An 18,590-nucleotide genomic window follows, 5' to 3' on the forward strand; every position below is an offset into this window, starting at 1 on the left:
ATTGCAAGGTCTTAAAAGGAAAGAAGAGATGAAGGTCCAATTTCATCTTAAAATAACAGCAGGTCTATTTATTAATAGGATGATCAAGAAATGTGGAAATATTTTTTCTCCGCAAACAAGGTCATTGACCAAAAGATTTTGCATTGCAATAATTTTCATTCTGGAGAAAAAGTTAAGGATTCTTTGTGGGAAAAAAAATCCAATTTTATTAAGTAAAAAAAAGCCTCTTTTGGTAATTTTTTTAAAGCAACTTTTGCTTTTGACCACTGTAACATAAGAAATGCTAAAAAGCACATTTTCATTTTAAATTTACAAACCGTACTACTGGGAGAGTTATGGGCGTTTTTAGCTCATTCAGTGCACACGAGTGTACAAACCGGGGGTGCTGGGCACTTTGCTAGCGAGCAGCCCTTGGGCTGGTTTTCATTTCTGGGTCCTCTGCTCAGCTTAGCTCCGGGCTCTCCCTGCGGCTCCTTCCCTGCTCAGCACCTCATCCCCGTCCTCTCCTGCCCTGTGGCCGTCCCAAGCAGTGGGTCCATGTCTCGGTTTGTGTTGGGCTGTGCATCCTGCACTGCCGTGCGTGGGACCCGAGGGAAGAGCTCTGCAGCTGGGATGTCCCTCCGGTAGCTCTTTCCCTGCGAGACACCGAACTCCAGGCTGGGTGAATCCACTTGTATCTTGAGAAGGGGCAGCTACGTCCTGCTTGTGACAGAGCAGCGGGATCGCGCTGGGGCTTCCTGGGGAGGACAAGGCTTGGCCAGTCTGTAGTCCACGTGCAACACGGAGTGCAGTGCTCTGTTAAGGCTGTCTCTTTTGTGCCACCTACTGACTCCAATACTACCAATGTGTAGCTAGTGAAAGTAAGTAGAGATTATTTTCAGTTATTTTCTTTCCATAGTGTGAAGCGTAGGGACAGCACTATCAGCTCCATCATTCTTATGGATTTACTTATGTGCCTGTGACTGTGAGCTGTTTAGATATAAAGTAGTATTTTGCATGGGCCTGATCTGTAAATTCACTGACTGGAACCATATGGGAACTGACTCTCCTGCAATAGGGTAACACAGAATTGCTGTGGTTGGAAGGCACTTCTGGAGATCATCTAGGGCCATGTCCAGTCAGGTTTGATCATTGTATTTTTGTATTTTTAAACAGAATTTCCTGTATATCAATGTGTGCCCACTGCCGCTTATCCTGTCATTGGGCACCTCTGAGAAGTGGCACACAAGTCTACTTCTTTATTTTTTCCTGTTAAGTGTTTATCCACACCAAAAAGATCTTCCCACGAGCCTCTCCTTCTCCAAGATGAAGAATGCCACCTCATTCAGCTTCTCCTCATATGGGAGATGCTGCAGTCCCTTAACGGTGTTAGTGGTCCTACTGCTCCTGACTGGCCTCCAGCCGGGCTCCTTGCTGCTGATGACAAAGCCCAGCAGTTCGGCCAGTTTCCAGTTCCCCTCACTGTCCACTTACCTCGTCCATTCTTTATCAGCTTGTCAGTGAGGAGGATGTCATGAGAGACAGCGCTGAAGGCTTCACCCAAGTCAAGATAAACAATATCCAGTGCTCTCCTTTGGTCCCCTGAGCTAGTCATTCCATCATAGAAGGCTTCCAGGTTGGCCAGGCATGATTTCCCCTTTGTTAGGCTATGCTGACTACTCCCAATCACCTTTCTATCCTTAAAATGTTTGGAAATGGTTTCCAGAACTATACGATTACCCTGCAGAATGAAGAGAAAGATTTGAAATACCTCAGTTGGAGAAAGCATGTCAAGGTCAGCCCCTAATGAGTGCTTGGTGCTGAGAAGCTATGGGGACTTGTGGTAAAGACCTAGTGCATCCCTCAGGAAGTGGTACAACTGCATAGCTGGATAATCAGCATATAAACCTTCTTCCTGCACACAGGCATGTGCTTTTCTCATGACTCTATGATAATCGAATACTGTGGATTTTCCTGCTATCTGGATGGAAACTGAACGTATTTTATATTTCCATTTCTGGTTTCTTCATAAATTAATCCAAGCAGTAGTATGGAGCTGGTCACCAGGCCATTGGTATCTTTACAAACATTGCCTAGCAGTGGGAGCAGTCACGGCAAGGACTGGCTCTGGTGGCTACACGGGCAGTCCAAAAACCAAACGCTTCCTAGTGCACCCGTGTCTGGCTCTGCAGCTGCAACGGGATGGGCATGACCTGCTCACCAGGGGCTTCTGCCTGGCACCAGGCCCCAGAATGGAAGGAGCTGAACTGCTCTGACGTACTGGACTTGAATTGTTCCGATCTGTTCAATTCATGCCCTCCTACGCACTCAGGCACCCAGCTCATTTCTCTCCTGGAATATCTTGGCAGCAAGTCAAGAAGTGATGGGATGAGCTGTCCTTTGAAAGCACAGCATGTCTGTGTCACTTGTCAGCCAGTTTGAACTCATCGTCCATCCATGTTTCCTTTGTATTTCTGGTCTTCATTTGTGTCTCTAATGATTGGTACTTGGCAGCATATGAAATAAAGTGAAGGAATAAGCTAATGGTTAAAAACTATGGCTCAGAATCAGGCAGGTTGACACATGGCTTCTCTCCTGGTCCTTTGCCACAAACCTTTCCTGTGTTGCCTGTCCACCGCCCAGAACGTGGCACGTGCCTAATTTGGCAGGAGTACACGGATCTAGGGGGACGGATTTTGATCCCTCCCTGTCCTGCAGTGTGAGTAACTGTGTTTGTTGGAAACTCGGAGCCTCGGGGCCTAGGTCCACCTGTGCCTTACCCCTGCGGAGGTGCTCGTGGGGTGGCGCGGCTGGCTTTGGCGCGCAGGAGAGCGGCACGTGAGGCGCTTGGCAGGCATGGCCCCCCTTCCCCGCCGCTGGGCACAGAGCGGGTGCCCACGGGCAGCTCTGGAGGCTGTGGCAGAGCGGGGAGGTTCAGCGCGAGCAGCCGGGCTCCACAGCGCTGGGGCAGGCGCGCAGGCCGCCTCACGGGCCTGCTCTCTGCACGGGCTGCTCTTATGTCTCACCTCAGCCTTGCTGTTCCAATCACAGTGACATGTTTTCATTGTAAACAGCTTCAGAGCCTTTTTAATGAGCCTGCTGCTAAACTGTATTTTCCTTTGATGAGAGCAACATCCCTTCACCTGCTTTTTTTTTTTTCTCCTTTTTATTTGTTTGTGTTTTCTCCATTGAAACTCAGTGAGCCAAATTCAGCCCAGGGGCTCTGTTTGGCTCAGCTAGTTTAACTGCCCTGACCTCATGTCACCTTCTTAATTGATTGAGCTCTTGCTCAGGCCTGAACTGAATCAATTATTTATTTATGTTTGGTTGGCATCCAGTGTTAACCTTTCCTTTCCCCTAAGCTGAAAGGTTGACCCTTCCTTCCTTATTTCTCTTCCCTCTCCCTCTCTCTCCTAGTTGATGCTTCCACCAGCCTTAACCTTGAGCGCACAGCGCTTGCTAGAAAGCGATTCACATTGCAAGGTCTTTCCAACCGCAGAGCTCCTCCCAAAGGTAAAATCACCACATGCAGCGTTTGGTCTCTGGCCATCTGTCTCCAGCACTCCCACAGTGTTTGCTCCATCCCATAGCACCATCCATCACTATTTCCTAACGTGCTGCTGCATCCCACCGAAATGTGCCTGTCTGATACACACATACGGCTCCTGTTCTCAAAAGTTGCTCCCACAGCAGTGTTGGCAAGGCAATCTTTGAGTTGGCTGGTTGTCTCTTTTACTGGGGTACAAAGTGCAAGTAATTTTTCTTTCCAGTTTCTCTCAAAGGCCCAAGTGTGAAGACTCTTTAAACCACCACAGCACCTAACTTCTTTCAGCAATTTATTGGCTTCAAGGAAGGAATATGATGGCTGTGCTGCAGTGGGTTTTCATGTGTTATATAGGTCACTGGTTGCATCTCTTTGGTATGTTAAATGTTGCTCAGGCACTAAGGAACTATTCTAATGGTTCTGGGGAACTGGGATTCAGAAGATCAGGGATTTACTGCCATTTATTCTCTAATTAGGTTATGTGGCAGTGCACAGGTCACTTCAGCTCTGTTTTTCCATCTGTAAAATGGTATATTCTAAATCTTCATGCCTATATGTTTAGAAAGAAACTTAATATCCATCAGTAGAGAGCATTCATTGCATGTTCCTGTGATGGCTGTGCTAGCAAGAGACTTTAGAAGAAAGAAATGCAAATAGAAATGAAGTTGTACAGTTATATTCACAATCAGATAACATAAAAATTCATGTTATTACTATTTTTTGTTTCTCTGCTGATAAATGTCTTTTTTTTTCCTGCCCTCTAAGCTGTAGACACTCAGCTCAAAGTCTTGCAGGAACTGGGTATGACTTGAGATTCCTTTAACCTGTCTCCGCTACCCAGTGTCCCAGGTTTGCTCATTCCACTTCTGCTGTTCAGCTATTGGCAGGAAACCCAGTATGGAAAGTGCAGCTTGCAAATGGGCTGGATGATTGTCAGAGTGTGGTCATTTCTGCAGACTGTGATGGCCCCAACTTTGTTGCACTACATGGATTGGCTTATGAGACAACAAGACAGACAAGAGGCTGTGAGGTGGAGGTTATGATGTCCTGCTCTTGTCCCTTTTGTCTAAGGATCCATTACTGGCCATGGCAGGAGACAGCATTGCTGAGCTGGGTGCTCCTGGGTCTGGCCTGGTGTGTGGTCATGGCCAGAGCACACAAAAGGATAGTTTGAGCGTTCAGGTGATGAGACTAATTAGAGGGAAACTAAGGTCGTCTGATGGAGCCCAACTGGCAGTGAAACCATTGCAGAACCCTCTCACCAGGCTGGAAGGAAGCACTCTGCAGAAGCACTGGCTGTTTTGGCCAAAGAGAGGCCCGTGCCTGGAGGAGAAACTTCACCATCCTGCCCTCTGTTAATGTGGGGACCCCCAAGGCAGCAGCCCTAGATGTGAAGGCCCAGACCCATAGCTCCCCACTCGGCTTCTGCCACTGCGGCTGTCCTGTTGTCCACGTTCACGTTCCTTGGAGCTGACATAGGGTCTCTAAGAGCTGCAAAACATGCATGTAAATATAGTCCAGTGTCACAATTAAAGTCAAATTTTCTTTGGATATCATTAAGGGTAGTTACAGCAGCATAAATGTGGAACACTAATTCCCTTGTAATTGTCATCAAAGGCAGAGTTTAGCTTCTCATTTTTCTTCAGCTTTTTAGGAGCTCTGAATACAGACATACTTGAATATATGTGCTTTTATGAGTAAATTAACAGGGAACAGCATGAGGTAGTCACAGAATTTACAGTCTTCTTATGGAGGCAATGGTAGCCAATATAAAGTTAAAATTGCACTGAGATTTATAGAAACTATATAAAGTCTCCTGATGTTTTGGCATAATAAAACCTCATAGATACTGAGTCCAACAAATCATGGTCATTTCTGCTCTACTGGAGACAAACAGTTAAAGTGCTGTTCCATAGGTAGAAATAAGGAATAAACAAAGCAAAGAGAAAATGTATGTGTCTTAACACTGAAAGAGAAATCTGAGGGTTAGGAGTAGGAAAGAGACTTTTAACATTTCTGTCAAATCTTCACAGTAGTATAGTTTTTTGATTTGTTTTTTAAAAAAGCATACTTTAAAACCATCTGAAATTTATTTTACTCAGTTCTATATGAAAAAAATTGCATAAGTAAAGCAGTACATATGCTTAGAGGGTTTGCAGCTGCAGAGACTAGAAATTAATCCTGAAATATTTCTAAGTGAGCAACCCTTTTTCCCAAGTAGTCCTGCTGTAGTTGGTAGGCATAAGAAGCATCCAGATGTCCATACCCTCATGAGCAGACAGACTCTCTTAGGAGCTGCTTAATGACCTTTATGTGTTTTACAGCATTTGTGCTCTCCAAAGCTAGCAGCCAGTTTATACCTTTGATCGGTTTGTGACATATTTTGAGTAAAAAATGCTATTCGCGCTTCACAAAAATGTAAGGAAGTTGTGCCTTTGCGAAGAGGTGTGATCATAACTAGGATAAACCAGAAACACTCTGTTGCCTTCACTTTCTCCAAGCTGCTTTACACTATGGTAGGAAGGGGCCTCAGAGAACGTTTTAAGGTGTTCACACAGTTAACTTCCAGAAATGACATGTGAACTCTCCCTGTGAATATTTGTTTTTTAGGGTATTTCAGATCAGTCATCACAGAACAAGCAGTTCAGCATCTTTACAATAATGCATCATCTGTAGACACACATCATTCTAATCATCATGCTCATCCCTGTTTGTTTCGTAGCTTTACTTAGATACTGTTGCTAAAATATTAACCAGCACAAGCTTCCCTTCCGCAGTATTAATATTGGTGCAATTGCAAGTGCTTTGAAAATGTATTTATTTGAATATTTTCTATGCTTTTTACTCTATTGAGGATTTCTTTCCTGGCTGATTAAAGGGAACAACCTAGCTTTAATTTGCTCTTTTCCGACTGCTGCTTCGCTTTGGACATTTTTAACCCTCAGTGCTTATTAACCTCTAATCCTGCCCTGCATTGCATCTGTCTGTTCTCCCAGATCCAGAATCTAAGGAAAGAGAAGTTACCCGTCGCTTTTCCCTAGCCTCCTCCATCAGCACCACAGTTAATGCATCTGCTGTGACCAAAGGTACCGTCCTGCTGCTTGCTTCGCTGCCCTTCTGCCTTCCTGCTGACCGATGCATTTGCTGCCAAACGCTGTTAACAGAGTGTGTTCATCAGGGTCAGTTTTTATAAATCCAGGAGGTTCCAGCAGGGAAGAGTCAGGATCAGAGGATATAAAACATGTGGCGTGACAGGCCAAGCAAGACATTTTGAGGTGCAATGAGACGTGCTCCTAGCACATATATAATGTCTCTATTCAGCTTCTCTGTGATAGGCTTCAAAGAGTGGTGCTGGTCTCCATGGAAATTGGGTTAATTTTTGGCCGATGCGGGGTTAGGTTCCCAGCTTCTCCCTGGGGCTGGATTCATTGAAATGCAATAGAAATTTGGTTTCCAGTTCCTTGAAGCTGTTCAGAAATTTTGCTGTCAAGGACAGAATCTTCTCACTGCCTAATAGGTATCAGGTAAGAAAGCCAGAAATCAAGCCAAAAATAGCAGCGATAGTTGTCACTTCAAGCACATTTGCCATAATCGCACTCATGGTTAGCAATAATGATTGAAAGGAAGTTTTCAGAAGTGTTTAAGGCAGGTAGATGCCCAGAAGGCTGTGACTTCTACACATTTCCTATGGGAGCCTGTAAATGTTTTATTCCTGAACGAAAATGTTTTGAGAAAAGGCACATGTACAAAAATTATTTTAAGTTATTACATGACTGCCTACATTCAGCAGCAACATATGCATTTTGGTAAGTTGGTAGTGTTGAAAATCAGTGGGATTTTAGGCTCAATAAATTTTGGGGAAAAAGGCCATATTCATTTGTACAAGCAACTTTGCTACTCATTTGTCAGGAAGAAGGTTACTCAGTACTCCATGCAGAATGCTCTAAACAGCTGTGAAGGGCATGATCCAGTCTTTGACTGTGCAAAGGACTGATCTCATAGCTCTCTACCCTCTGCATCAGCTTCAGAACTATAGGGTAGTTATCTAGGGTTAGTTATCTAGGCTATTGAAAGACTACTAACAGGGAGAGTTATTAGCTAAGTCCAGAAATGGAAAGAAGTGGATACTCAGAAAAGGACTGGGCAGCCTAAGTTGTACTTTAGTATGGTTTGCTGAAGTGTGCCTGTGTGAATTACAATTAAATTTAAGTTTATTTAAGTTTTATGTCTAGATAAGATAATATTTTAGGTTTATATAACATGTCTAAAGTCTTGCTTCACCCTTAGCCAAATACAAGCCTAGCCAGGATGTTTGGATTACTTCATTCGAGGACACTGTTTGCTGCTGTGATCCTCACTCCTAAGTGCTGAGCCCTGTCACAGCTTGGCTGCTCAGCACGTGTAATCAGGACCCAGCAGAAAGAGCAGTGCAGGTGACAAACGGAGATTGCAAGTTCACGTGTGTTAGTGCCATCTCCTGGCAAGGGAGGGAGGAAACATCTGCATAACTTCACTGGAAGCAGATGCATTTTCTGTGACTTAATGTCTCTTGCAGAAATGGCCCCATTTCTTATCCACATCACGGAGGTGTTTATTTCACCCCCTTTCAACATAGGCATTAGTGATTTTTCTGAGTGGAGCTGCTTTTTGTTTTTCTTTTCCTATACTTTAAATATTGGGCAGGTGTGGTCATTCCAGGTCATGTTGTCAGGTAATGGGAAAGTGAGTTTTGCCTTTAACAATATTTACAGCCTTGTGACTCTGCAAACTTCACACAGGTCCCCTTGTTCCTGCAGTTAAAGTCAAGAGACATGAAATAAAGAGTGACCCAACTCCCCTGGGGTTTGAAGGTATGAGTATTTCCATCCTGCATGAAAGCCTGTTTGGCAAACTCTTGATCCCATCCACTGAATCCACATCTCATCACTGCTGGTAAATGACACTGGAGTCCATATAGGCATTAGGGGCTTGGTGTCACCTCATTCTTGTTACAGCCACTGTTTGCTACCTCCTTGCCTGCCCCCTGCATTCACGCTATATTTACCAACTAAATTAACCCCCCAGATCAGTGCCTCCTTTGGGAGGTGATGGTCTAGACCTGTGAGCTGGGTCTGGATTTTCTGACTAGCTTCTCCCCCTTCCCATGAAATGGGAAGAGAGGTCCAGGCAGCAGCAGTTGGCCAAGGGGCTACTTTTCACCTTCACCTACAGTCTGGCCACTTGCACCCCTCTTCCCTCGTCAGGGGCTACAGCTAAGGAATGGGAAGAGCTGGAGGCAGGTGCATGAGGAGTACCAAGGAGGCTAGGCCATACATTAATATCCATTTAAGGTGCAGTGTTTCATTTCAGCCAAGCAGACTTTCCAGGTATTTATTGCAGCAGGATCATTGGTTACAGTTTAATAAATAATATCAAAGAGTGAAACTGGGAAGCAGTTCCCCAGACACTGGAAGATCACCAGCTTTCGTTGCCAATGCTCCCACTTACATCCACATCTGCCAGAGCATCCTGCCCTGAGGGGAACAAGCTGCAGGGCAGCCCCCTCACAGCACAGGGACGAGGGGGACACAAGCTGAGGAGTCTTTGCGTCTGATCCCGTTGCTCTGCACAAAACCTGCCTAGAAAGGGCAAGTGGCCACATTAGTGGTAGCATCGGTGACATACTCAGAGCTATCTCCTGTGTCAGTCCCAGCAGAAGAGGAGACTGGAACAGAGAGCTTGGAAGAAACATTTCAGAGGCAGCAGATGAAACAGTGGTTTTGGTGCAGAATGTTTCTTGATAGTGACCCCTGGCACTAAGCTCAGGACCATCCTGACACCCAGCACCAGAGTTTCCTGAACTTTGATGCTTGTACTTCACTTTCCTCAACAATATCTACTTGTCATCTCGCGACAGCATGTAACTACAGAGGCAGGGCGTTTTTCAGGGCTTGGGTACTGTTCTCAGAACTAAGTTCATTCTCACAAGTTGAAAGTTGTGTCCTACTGAGCTTCTTTAATCATCATCATCCCACTCCCAGCAGATATTGCTGCTGCTGCTAGAGCTCTGGCAGAGTTAATAACACTCAAGATACAACTTGCATTGATACAAACTCCCCTACAAAATTGCATCCATCAGCAGTGATATTAATTTCTGGTTGGGAAGAACAGGCTCCCTGGCCATCATTTCCATTACAGTATGGATGGGCATCAAAAGTAAATGCCATCATCAACAGAATGATCCGAGATGCTGCAGGGAGATTACATTAAGAAAAATGCACAAGGAATCTGTAGTGAAATGGAGCACTGCACCGTTCACTCAGCAATCGGTGTCATTAATTAACCTCACTATTTCTGCTTGGTTCTTTAGGTTGTTCTTGGTCCCTCTCTAATTTTTACTGTTTTTATTTTTTATTTTTTTTCCTTTTGGAATACTGCTGCTGTTTTTCATTCATCTTTTTCTAAATGTTGGAGCCCAGTCTGCTTGTCTGTTAAAGAGACTACCAGTTGCAGAGGTGACACAGGGATTCACATTGCACTGGTTGTCTGATCACTATTTCACTTTTAAGACACAAAATTGTACTTCCTGTCACAGATGCTTTTGAGAACGCCATATTGGCCCAGACTAAGTGTAGTACCGGTTCCACCTCAAGACCAGTACCTAGATCTGCTTCACAGACAGGTAAATGGAATTAAACCATTATTATTAACACAATTTAAGAGCATAACTTAAAGATATCTCTACCTTTTTTTTCCATATAATGAATATCATTTTCTTTGAAAGCAATGAAAGACCAAGCTGGGGTGATCTAACAGGTATAGAAACAATGTACCAGATTCTGGTTTTGTGTAGTTCAGGTACTGTTGAAAATATTTCTTTGATCTGATATCAGAGAGTTCAGAATTTGATCTGTGTTATTTTGTTGCTTGAATGAAGTATGTAAATCTTACTTAGACTCTGTAGTCTCTGAACTTGCAATAGCAATTTATGAGGAAGAAGAAGGCCAAGATGATGGCAAGTATGATAAGAAATCCTTCTTACTTCAGCTACTGCCTTTTATCCTTCCTACAAAGTAAAACGGCAACTCAAGCTTTGTCCAAGCAGGAAAGGATATTTCTTTTTCTTTTGGTGTTTGCAGCTCAAAGATTTGAGCTGTGAATTGAACTAAAATCGCTCTGGCGGCATAAAGCTAATTAGCTCTGATTTATTCTTGTCCTTGTAGTTGGGTGGTACAGTTTTGCTGGTGTCATCCTATTGGCATGCAGGGCCCAGCTCTATATTCTGCATAGTCTGTAGCTGCAGTTGTCTCTCTGCCCCGAAAGCTCTCTTGGTATTGACCCATGGTGTGGACCTGCACAACCCAGCACACGAACCCCGCTCCATAGACTAGCTCATCCCTTGAAAAGCATCACCTGGTGCCATAACCTGTGTAGGGTTGTTAGTGGTGGAGCTGCCCTGGTGGAAGGAGGCTGCTGGCTCTTGTTCCAGAGCGGGTGATGGGGCGGCTGCAGCCCCTCTGCAACGGCAGGGAGGAGACGGGGACGTGCGGCAGCGTGTTGCTGAGAGCGGTGCCTATGGGAGGAAGGATGAGGATGGGGAGGGGTTAGATAAACTATCAATAAGGCTGTGACTGCCAGCTCAGGCTGCTTTTCTGCATCCTCTGCAACTCTCCAACCTGCCCTGCACAGAGGTGGTGATGCTTGGGGACAGGTTTTGCTGTGGCTTGACCATAAATCCCCCGTGTGAGCAGCTGCTTCTGTGCCTGGTGGCACAGCTCTGCTTTGGCACGCAGGGAGCAATGACCCCGAGCTGCACGGAGCTGGATTCCGTGTGTGCTGCCCACGGGCCCGTGGATGGGCAGACACACAGCGGGGGCAGCAAGGAGGCAGGCACGGGGCGATGGCACCGGCTCCCCTCGGCTCGTACCCGTCCCGGCTGCAGAACCCCTTGATGGACACGAGGTTCCTTCTTCCTGGCTGTATCAGAAAGGGGATAGACACCCAGTGCGATGGAAAGCACGGAGCAAGAGTGCTGTCTGTCCAGGAGAGACAGAGGAATCTGTCCATTCTGGGAGCCTTGAGCAGGGGGGGCTTAAAGGCTCAGGCTGCAGCCCCTCCGCACGGGTTTGTGCGTGGGGTCGTGTGCTTGGGCTGGGGATCCCTCCCTCTCGTTAGGTCCCTTCCCCTCTGCTGTGCTGTTTGTGGGCAAGTCGTGCAGCAAAAGGGCTCCCAGCAGAAATCTTAATGAGATCTTCTTTCCTCCCAAGCAAAGGGCTGTTTTTGCAGTGCCTTGTTCTGTATTCTGCCCCTGCCCTGCGTCTCAAGCCTGTTTCAAGGTCTTGTAACTTGCTCAGGTGCTGGCATCAGCTTGGGGTGAGAAGTGGACAGAAACTCAATGCCTTTGGGTCCTGTGTGTCAGATAAATAGATGGAGGTAAGCTGGAAAGAAGAGGATGCCATGCTGAAAATCACATTAGCAAATTCATCATTTCCTGGTGCATTTATTCTGCTGAAACAACCCTGGCCCTTGCTTTTCGAACATCCTGAACTGAAATATGGCATGCTAAGCACACAGTGTATTGATGCACACATCTTATGGCCATGCAATCTGTCATCCCCCAAATGACAGCAACAAGTACACGTTTCAGAGAGATGGTAATGACTGCAGCATAATTTTTATGGTGAAATCCATAAAAACAGCTGTAAAATTGTCCAAGCACTTCAGTAAGTGGAACAGTGGGAAGTGAAACTGTGACATCTATTATTTTAAAAGCTTGAGCCTAGAAGAGCCTGATGACCAATGGGTAACTCTGGTTTTTGTTTCATCTCCTTTGAAAAGGTTGGCCCAGCAGGCAGCTGCCATCTCTAGACACGTTTGAAGATTTCGAAGCCATCCCCTCCAGCACAGATGAACTCTCCAACTCTTCTGACATGGAGGAAGAGACCAACCCTAACAATGTAAGGTCCTCTTCCAAAATTCACTTTGACACTTCTTTTAAGTACAGCGCTTAACTTGCAAAGTTTGGGTTTACACCAGCCTTACAGTCATGGAAGTATGGGAAGACAGGAGACTGTGACTTGGGGTGTTGGAGCATTTTTTCCAAGGTTATTGTATGCATCAGGATCATAGGAGTCATTCTTACTTCCAAGCTGCAGCTTTTACCTTTATAGGAGGAAGTTATTCCTAAGAGTAACTTTGTAATGGAAAAACTGTGACCCCTTTAAAAATAAGTAATTTCAGTTTTTTTTTCCAGATTGCTTAAGCTTATGTCTCAAACCCAATTTCTTTGACATAATAATGATAGGTTGATTAATTCTAACACCTGAATGCTCAGGACAGTTCTGTTGTGAGATTGAAAAATGTTTAACCTGGGCATGATAAAGAGAATGAAAAGTGACAGAATTCCCTAGAGAAGAATTCTCTGGCTGCTTGCAATGCCTACTTCTGTGTTTAACCAAAGCATCTCTCTCTGGCACAGCATTCCTTCATCCATGCTGACTTGTATTCCCGGTGTGTTGTTTTGTTCATTTTAGGGGACCAATCTCTTCCGGGTAGAAGGCAGCTTTGACAGCTGCTTCCCAGATTCTCTCACACTGGAGGATGGAGATTTAGTGCAGTTTGTGCAGGAAGGAGAAAATGGGCAATGGTAAGTACAGGAGCGAGACAGAATATAGCAGCTAGAGCAGCTGTAACCTTCTGGGAAAGGTGCAAGATGTTTAGAAGAATGTTAAAGCATTCCCAAAGCGCTTGTGCCATGAGCTCCAAAGGACAGAATTTTGCATGAAGGGAAACGGGAATACTGGAGCTACGGACACCTCCCAGCAAAAAAAAACTCTCAAAGGCAGCCTGCTTCCATAGGATACATCAGTAAAATCCCCATGCCTTCAGCAGAGCTGTGCCAGCGAGCCTGAGAGCGTATTTAGCCCCAAAGGCTTAAATATAAGGCTATGCTCGAAAGTGACTGACGAAGTGGAAGGAATCTGAGCTCACATACCTTCCAGCATATGTATCATCACTTGTAGAGCAGTGGTTTATCAGCGTTGCTGAGCAGAGGTTTGGCAGAAGAGACTCCGATCTCCTTGCAGGACCCTGGCAGCCGCTCATGGGTCCCTCTTGGAAGAGGTGCAGCTGAGGTGGGAGCAAGCCCAGGGGTGGGGGGTGAACTAAACGCATCCACTTTGGGGGATATTTACTGCAATCCATGGCAAGAGAATGGAGGGAAATGCACTGACTGTTCTCTGCGTTTCAGGTTAGTGAAGAAACTGGTTTCTGAGAAGAGCGAGTGGGTTCCTTCCAGCATATTGCAGCCAGCAGAGGGGGACAGTAACAACGTAATTAAGAACAGCAATGCAGGTAATAGCAGCAATATCTTACTGGTATTGGAAACTGCTTCCACTTGTCCAGCTTTCTTTTTTTATTTGCTCTTCTAGCTGAGCTAGCCTGAAATCTGCCACCTTGGGTGGCAGAGCTCACCAGGCACCGCAGCTTGGTCTTGGCTCGGTCTCCTTGACTTCCCCTTCTCAGGCGAATTTGCGTCTCCCTCTGAACTGTTGCTGCTACCAGGACCTGGGCTGGCTACTTTAAAACTAGCCCAGTGCTTACAGGGTGTGCAGTTAACTGCTTTCCTCAACGCAGGTGGTATTTGGATTTACATCAGCATCAGTACCATGACTCTGATCTGGCTTTGAAAACATTAGTCTCATGAAACATTAATGCTTTTACCTTATTTCCACTGCTGGCTCCAAAGGCTGGAGGAAGAGCAAGTACAGGGGAGACCCCAGTCAAACCAGAAGTCACCTTTTGCCCAGTTTTTGTTCAGATCTAACATCCAGATCTAACATGTTGCATCAGAAGAGCTGAATCTCGGCAAGTCTTCAGATTAAATGCTTTTTTAATTATTATATTTTTTTTGCCTGTCCTTAAACATAACTGACCAAACATGCCCTGGTTTTCTCTTGGTCAGAAGAAAGAAAACCTTGGCACGTTCCCTGGAGGCCTACAATAGAGAGCTACCAGTATTTTATGTTTTAAAAGGAAAAGAAATCCACATATGTAACAGCTAGCTATTGCCCAGAGAGTCTCCCTTGCCTTTTATGGAGAAAAGTGGTAGAACTGTGATTGCTTATTTTCTTTTTTATTATTACTTTTTTATTTACCTCAAGCTTCTATTAAGAAATCTCAAGCCTACAGATGGAAAATGCTTTAGATGTGTCATAGTGACGGTGCCCATGTCCTCCTTTTTCAGATATGTACCATGACTCCTGCAGCATGGCCTCGGTAGAGTCAGAAACCAAGGAGAGCGAGGTGGCCAGGAGCTTACCAGCAGAACAGAGGGCTGGCAGCTGAGCTGCAGGATCACCTTTCCTCAGGACTCCATCCATCTCTCTGTTTTGGGTGGACACTGGATCAAAGTTGCCTTTCTCACAAGCTCTGAGCTTCACAATCCAGTAAAACTTCATCAGCATGAGAACTGTGGTCTCCAGCTGGCAAGTCGGAAAAAAAGATCTTGAAAGCAGCATCAAACATCCAGAGAGCATCAACAACCACCTTCAGTATTATAGGAAAAAATGCTTCTTGCATTGTTTATCAAACTGTTTCAGAAGATGTGGCCTAAATTAGGTCAACAGTAGAGCTGAAGTGTTACTATGCACGCACCTATTGGCAACTTTGCTTAAACACCAAGTTACTGCAGAGGGACATAGGTATGGTTGCGAGTTCTTGCTCTACCATGGGGTTGCCCAGAGGCTTTTCCATTTGCTTGCCTCAGTGGCTGTGCCTTCGCCGTCCTCCTTAATTCCAGCGGATACATCACAAATGTGCCCTTCCTGCTGATGGTCAACACCAAAAACATCACATTTTAAGGTGGTTGTGGAAAGAAGACTTCTGATTTGGACCATCAGAGAGGCTTCGCACAGTGAGGACATCATCACAGTGAACATCCCGTTGCCTACAGCGTTATCTTGGGTGATGCAGGTGGCAAGTCCTGGCTATGAGGTGGAGGTGCAGGGCTTAGCAGGGAAGAGTGTGACAGCTACTGTGACAAAGAAGACTCTTTTTACAACATAAGTCATTCCTCCGCCCACCTCTGCAGTCTGTGGTTGCTGGATCAGATTCCTTCACGTTTGGTGCTGAGAAATTCATTGAATGCCATTTAATGTCATATGTTTGAGTAGACTGCATGCTTTCACCATGTGCTGGCTATGGAGTAGATACATTTCATCCCCCTTAAGGAATATACTTAAACATTACAAATAGGCAGTGAGCATTAGATGCTCCAGTGAGTGGATAAAGTGTTATTGTTAAATACTTTTTTTTTCAGGACATTTGATTAAAGGACTGTACCAAATCTCTGCCACTTAAGGATGTAATATATAATATAAAGTGGTTACAGATCTTATTATTCCTATACAAGCCATTAGCTCATTTAGAGCAGCTCTGAAGGCATAAAGCATTTTGATGGTAAGTGGGTTTTCAGTCCCACAAAAGCTGCTAATACTTTAGCAAAGATAAATATTGACCAAGGATTGCAAACAGGCAAATATCAGCCAGGAGCCTAGAAATTCAAGAGTCAGTGGTTAGTTTTCCCTATTAGAGACCTTTTGTTTAACCTTGAGGTTAGTAATGCTATATGTAAATAATAAAAATGTGACAGAAGCACTAAAAACAGAGATGAAGCAAAACCAAAAAGCTCTCTTTAGTAATTGAGCATCTGAGCAAAATAGTAGGAGCCTGTAACATTTCTGTTGCCCTCTTTGCAGGGACCTGAATGTTCTTCTTTGTGTCTCAGTGGGGCTGGTATTGCAGTTATCCTGTGTGTGAGGCAGGAAAGCTGTGAAGCAGGTAAATAGTCCTATTAAAGAAAAAAAAGGTCTTTGAACAGGTAGATAAAGGCTTGCTCAGATCTTGTTTGCCTTTGGAAGCTTATTGGTTAATTATAAGTTGCACTGTGGTGGGGCTAAAATGGTTAATTGTCATGAGTAAAGTTCTTCTGACCCTTAAATAATATCTATTCCCCGTGGTTTCTGATGCTTTCTCTTCATAACAAAAGCATCTGAGAATCCTGTACCTCTTTGGAAGCTCATCTTGTTCTGCAGAGGTAAGAGCTTGTTCATCTTGTGCTTGTTATTTACCTTAAATGACACCTAGCCTCTCAGGAACCTGACGTGTGTTAAGGGTTACTGAAGTTATGGGAGCAGCTCTAGGGAAGGGTCGATTCTGTTCAGTCCCACAAGGAAATGTGCAGTCACGTTTTCTTGTAGTGCAATCATTTTATTCTCCTCAAAAAACGACTTCATTTTGGTTCCTCTGTTGCTGTCAGCAGTTTTTGCACGGTCTCATAACAGTGCTCCTGTCCCCGCTGCGCTGAGCACAGGAGGGGAAGGGGCCAGGGAGCTTTGATTGCACATTAATATATGTAGTAAGCTTGGGTTTGTGTGTGTGAGCGTGTGAGTGATGGGAAAAGGTTACCCAACGTGTATGAAACTGCCAAAAACTAGGATTTGTCACATTGCTGGCTTATGGAAAGACCCAAATCTGCACTTTGGAGTTTCTCTGGAGGAATTTCATTCTAATGGTGGAAGGCAGTGCAAGCCTCTATCTGATCAGACTCAGGGGGGATAGCGGGTATGGTGAGTCCTCCTTCCACCTCTGCTGTGTGCAGGGAGCGCGAGAGGTGGCATCTGCGGCGGGGCCTGGAGATGTGCTGGGCAAGGGGGCTGCTGCAGCAGCATCTCCTCTCTCCTAACCCATCATGATGCCTGCAAAGGTACGGGCTGGATTGTGAATAATTCTTCCTTTGTTTTTGAAATGAACATCTGAAATTGTATGCAAATTCTCATGTTCCATCCTCGTGGACCAAAGCTGGAGGCTGCCTGCACCACGAATGTACCGAGGATGGTGAGTAAGGCGCTTCCCCATAGCCGTGGGGAGAGGAGAGGCAGCCCGTGGCTGTCGCGGGCCTTGGGGGCTGCTCGTTCCACATCTGTCCTCAAACCCTGCTGAACCTGAGCAGGGTGCTCATCTGCTAGTCACAGCTTGGACCTTCCTGCAGTAGCAGAGCCCAAGATCAGGCTGCTGACAAGGCCGAGAGCACCCAACAAGAACCATCTTTCTGGCTTTACAGGCCCAGCAGAATGAGGCTTGATTACTTTTTTTTTTTTTTTTTTTAATAATAGGCAGGGTAATCTTTTACTTGGTTTCTCTCTGACAAGCAAAGTGGTAATTAAGGGACTAGCTCTCCCTGTAAAGTCTAGAATATGATTTGGATAATGTCTAGCAAGGCTATCATGTACATTAAGGTATAGTTCTGTATCTAGATCTTTGACACCATCATTTTAGGGTTAATGGTCCAGAAAATTTAGTGTCCAAGTACGGATTTCATGTTAGCGCTCTTTGGAGAGGATATAAAGACCATAAAGGTGTTTAAGAGTAATGGTTGCCAATAAGTTTCCGCTGCAGAGGGATGAGGTCTGAGGTACCGGGCCCAAGCTCACCTAGGCCGTAGCAGCGCAGCCGGCTCAGCCTTGCACCCTGGCTGCAGGTCCACGTCTGCTGCCCTCTGGGTCCGGGCGCTCTGGACCTGCCCTCCAGGAGAAGGTTTGGGCTTGGATCTCCTTCATCCTCCTCAGCCGCCAGCTTCTGTGAAACGTGCAGAAACTTCATGTCCTCCTCCACAGTTTGGTGTCTTTGGCCAACAGACTCCTCCACTACTGGGGGTAACGTCAAACGCAGTCACCGTGACAGGAAGCTCTTGCTGTTTAGTAAACCAGGCCAAAATGCAGCGAGGCCTGATCGGCTGCTGCTTGCAGTCCAGCCCCACTGAGTGGAGAACCAGACCCGTGGTCCTCACCTCAGCGAGGCAAACGGCAACGGCCCAAGCACGTCTGAACGCTGGCCCTTCCTGATGGTGACAACAAAGCTGTGTGTGTCTCATATTCCGGTTGTGTATGTGATGAAAAGCCATTTTATTATCCATCCTTTTCTTAGACTCTGAAATTTCAAACAGGATTGGATGTGAGAAGGGTCATGCGCTTCCTTTCCAAAAATGTTCAAAGCCTGACCTGATATGAAATATATGATTAGAAATATT

At 45.4% G+C, this 18,590-nt stretch overlaps 1 protein-coding gene across 7 annotated transcripts in view; it reads left to right on the top strand.

The window, feature by feature from the left end:
- Window positions 1-15,332, top strand: part of MCF2L2 (MCF.2 cell line derived transforming sequence-like 2) — a 135,004-nt gene extending 119,672 nt beyond the window's left edge. For 3 of the 7 annotated variants that reach the window (XM_088523851.1, XM_088523852.1, XM_088523855.1), the window contains exons 27-34: window positions 3,397-3,492; window positions 6,520-6,609; window positions 8,302-8,373; window positions 10,098-10,184; window positions 12,341-12,459; window positions 13,036-13,148; window positions 13,752-13,855; window positions 14,748-15,332. In XM_088523851.1, coding sequence (XP_088379977.1) covers window positions 3,397-3,492; window positions 6,520-6,609; window positions 8,302-8,373; window positions 10,098-10,184; window positions 12,341-12,459; window positions 13,036-13,148; window positions 13,752-13,855; window positions 14,748-14,848 — 782 coding nt within the window. In that variant the 3' untranslated portion in view covers window positions 14,849-15,332. The remainder of the gene's footprint in view (window positions 1-3,396; window positions 3,493-6,519; window positions 6,610-8,301; window positions 8,374-10,097; window positions 10,185-12,340; window positions 12,460-13,035; window positions 13,149-13,751; window positions 13,856-14,747) is intronic. The other 4 variants (XM_088523853.1, XM_088523854.1, XM_088523856.1 and 1 more) reach the window with 4 other exon arrangements.
- The last annotated feature ends 3,258 nt before the right edge of the window (window positions 15,333-18,590 follow it).

This window comes from Tinamus guttatus, unplaced genomic scaffold, assembly GCF_059628265.1.
Source record: "Tinamus guttatus ecotype Peru unplaced genomic scaffold, ASM5962826v1 Tinamus_guttatus_pri_ptg000198l, whole genome shotgun sequence".
Classification (NCBI taxonomy): Eukaryota; Metazoa; Chordata; class Aves; order Tinamiformes; family Tinamidae; genus Tinamus; species Tinamus guttatus.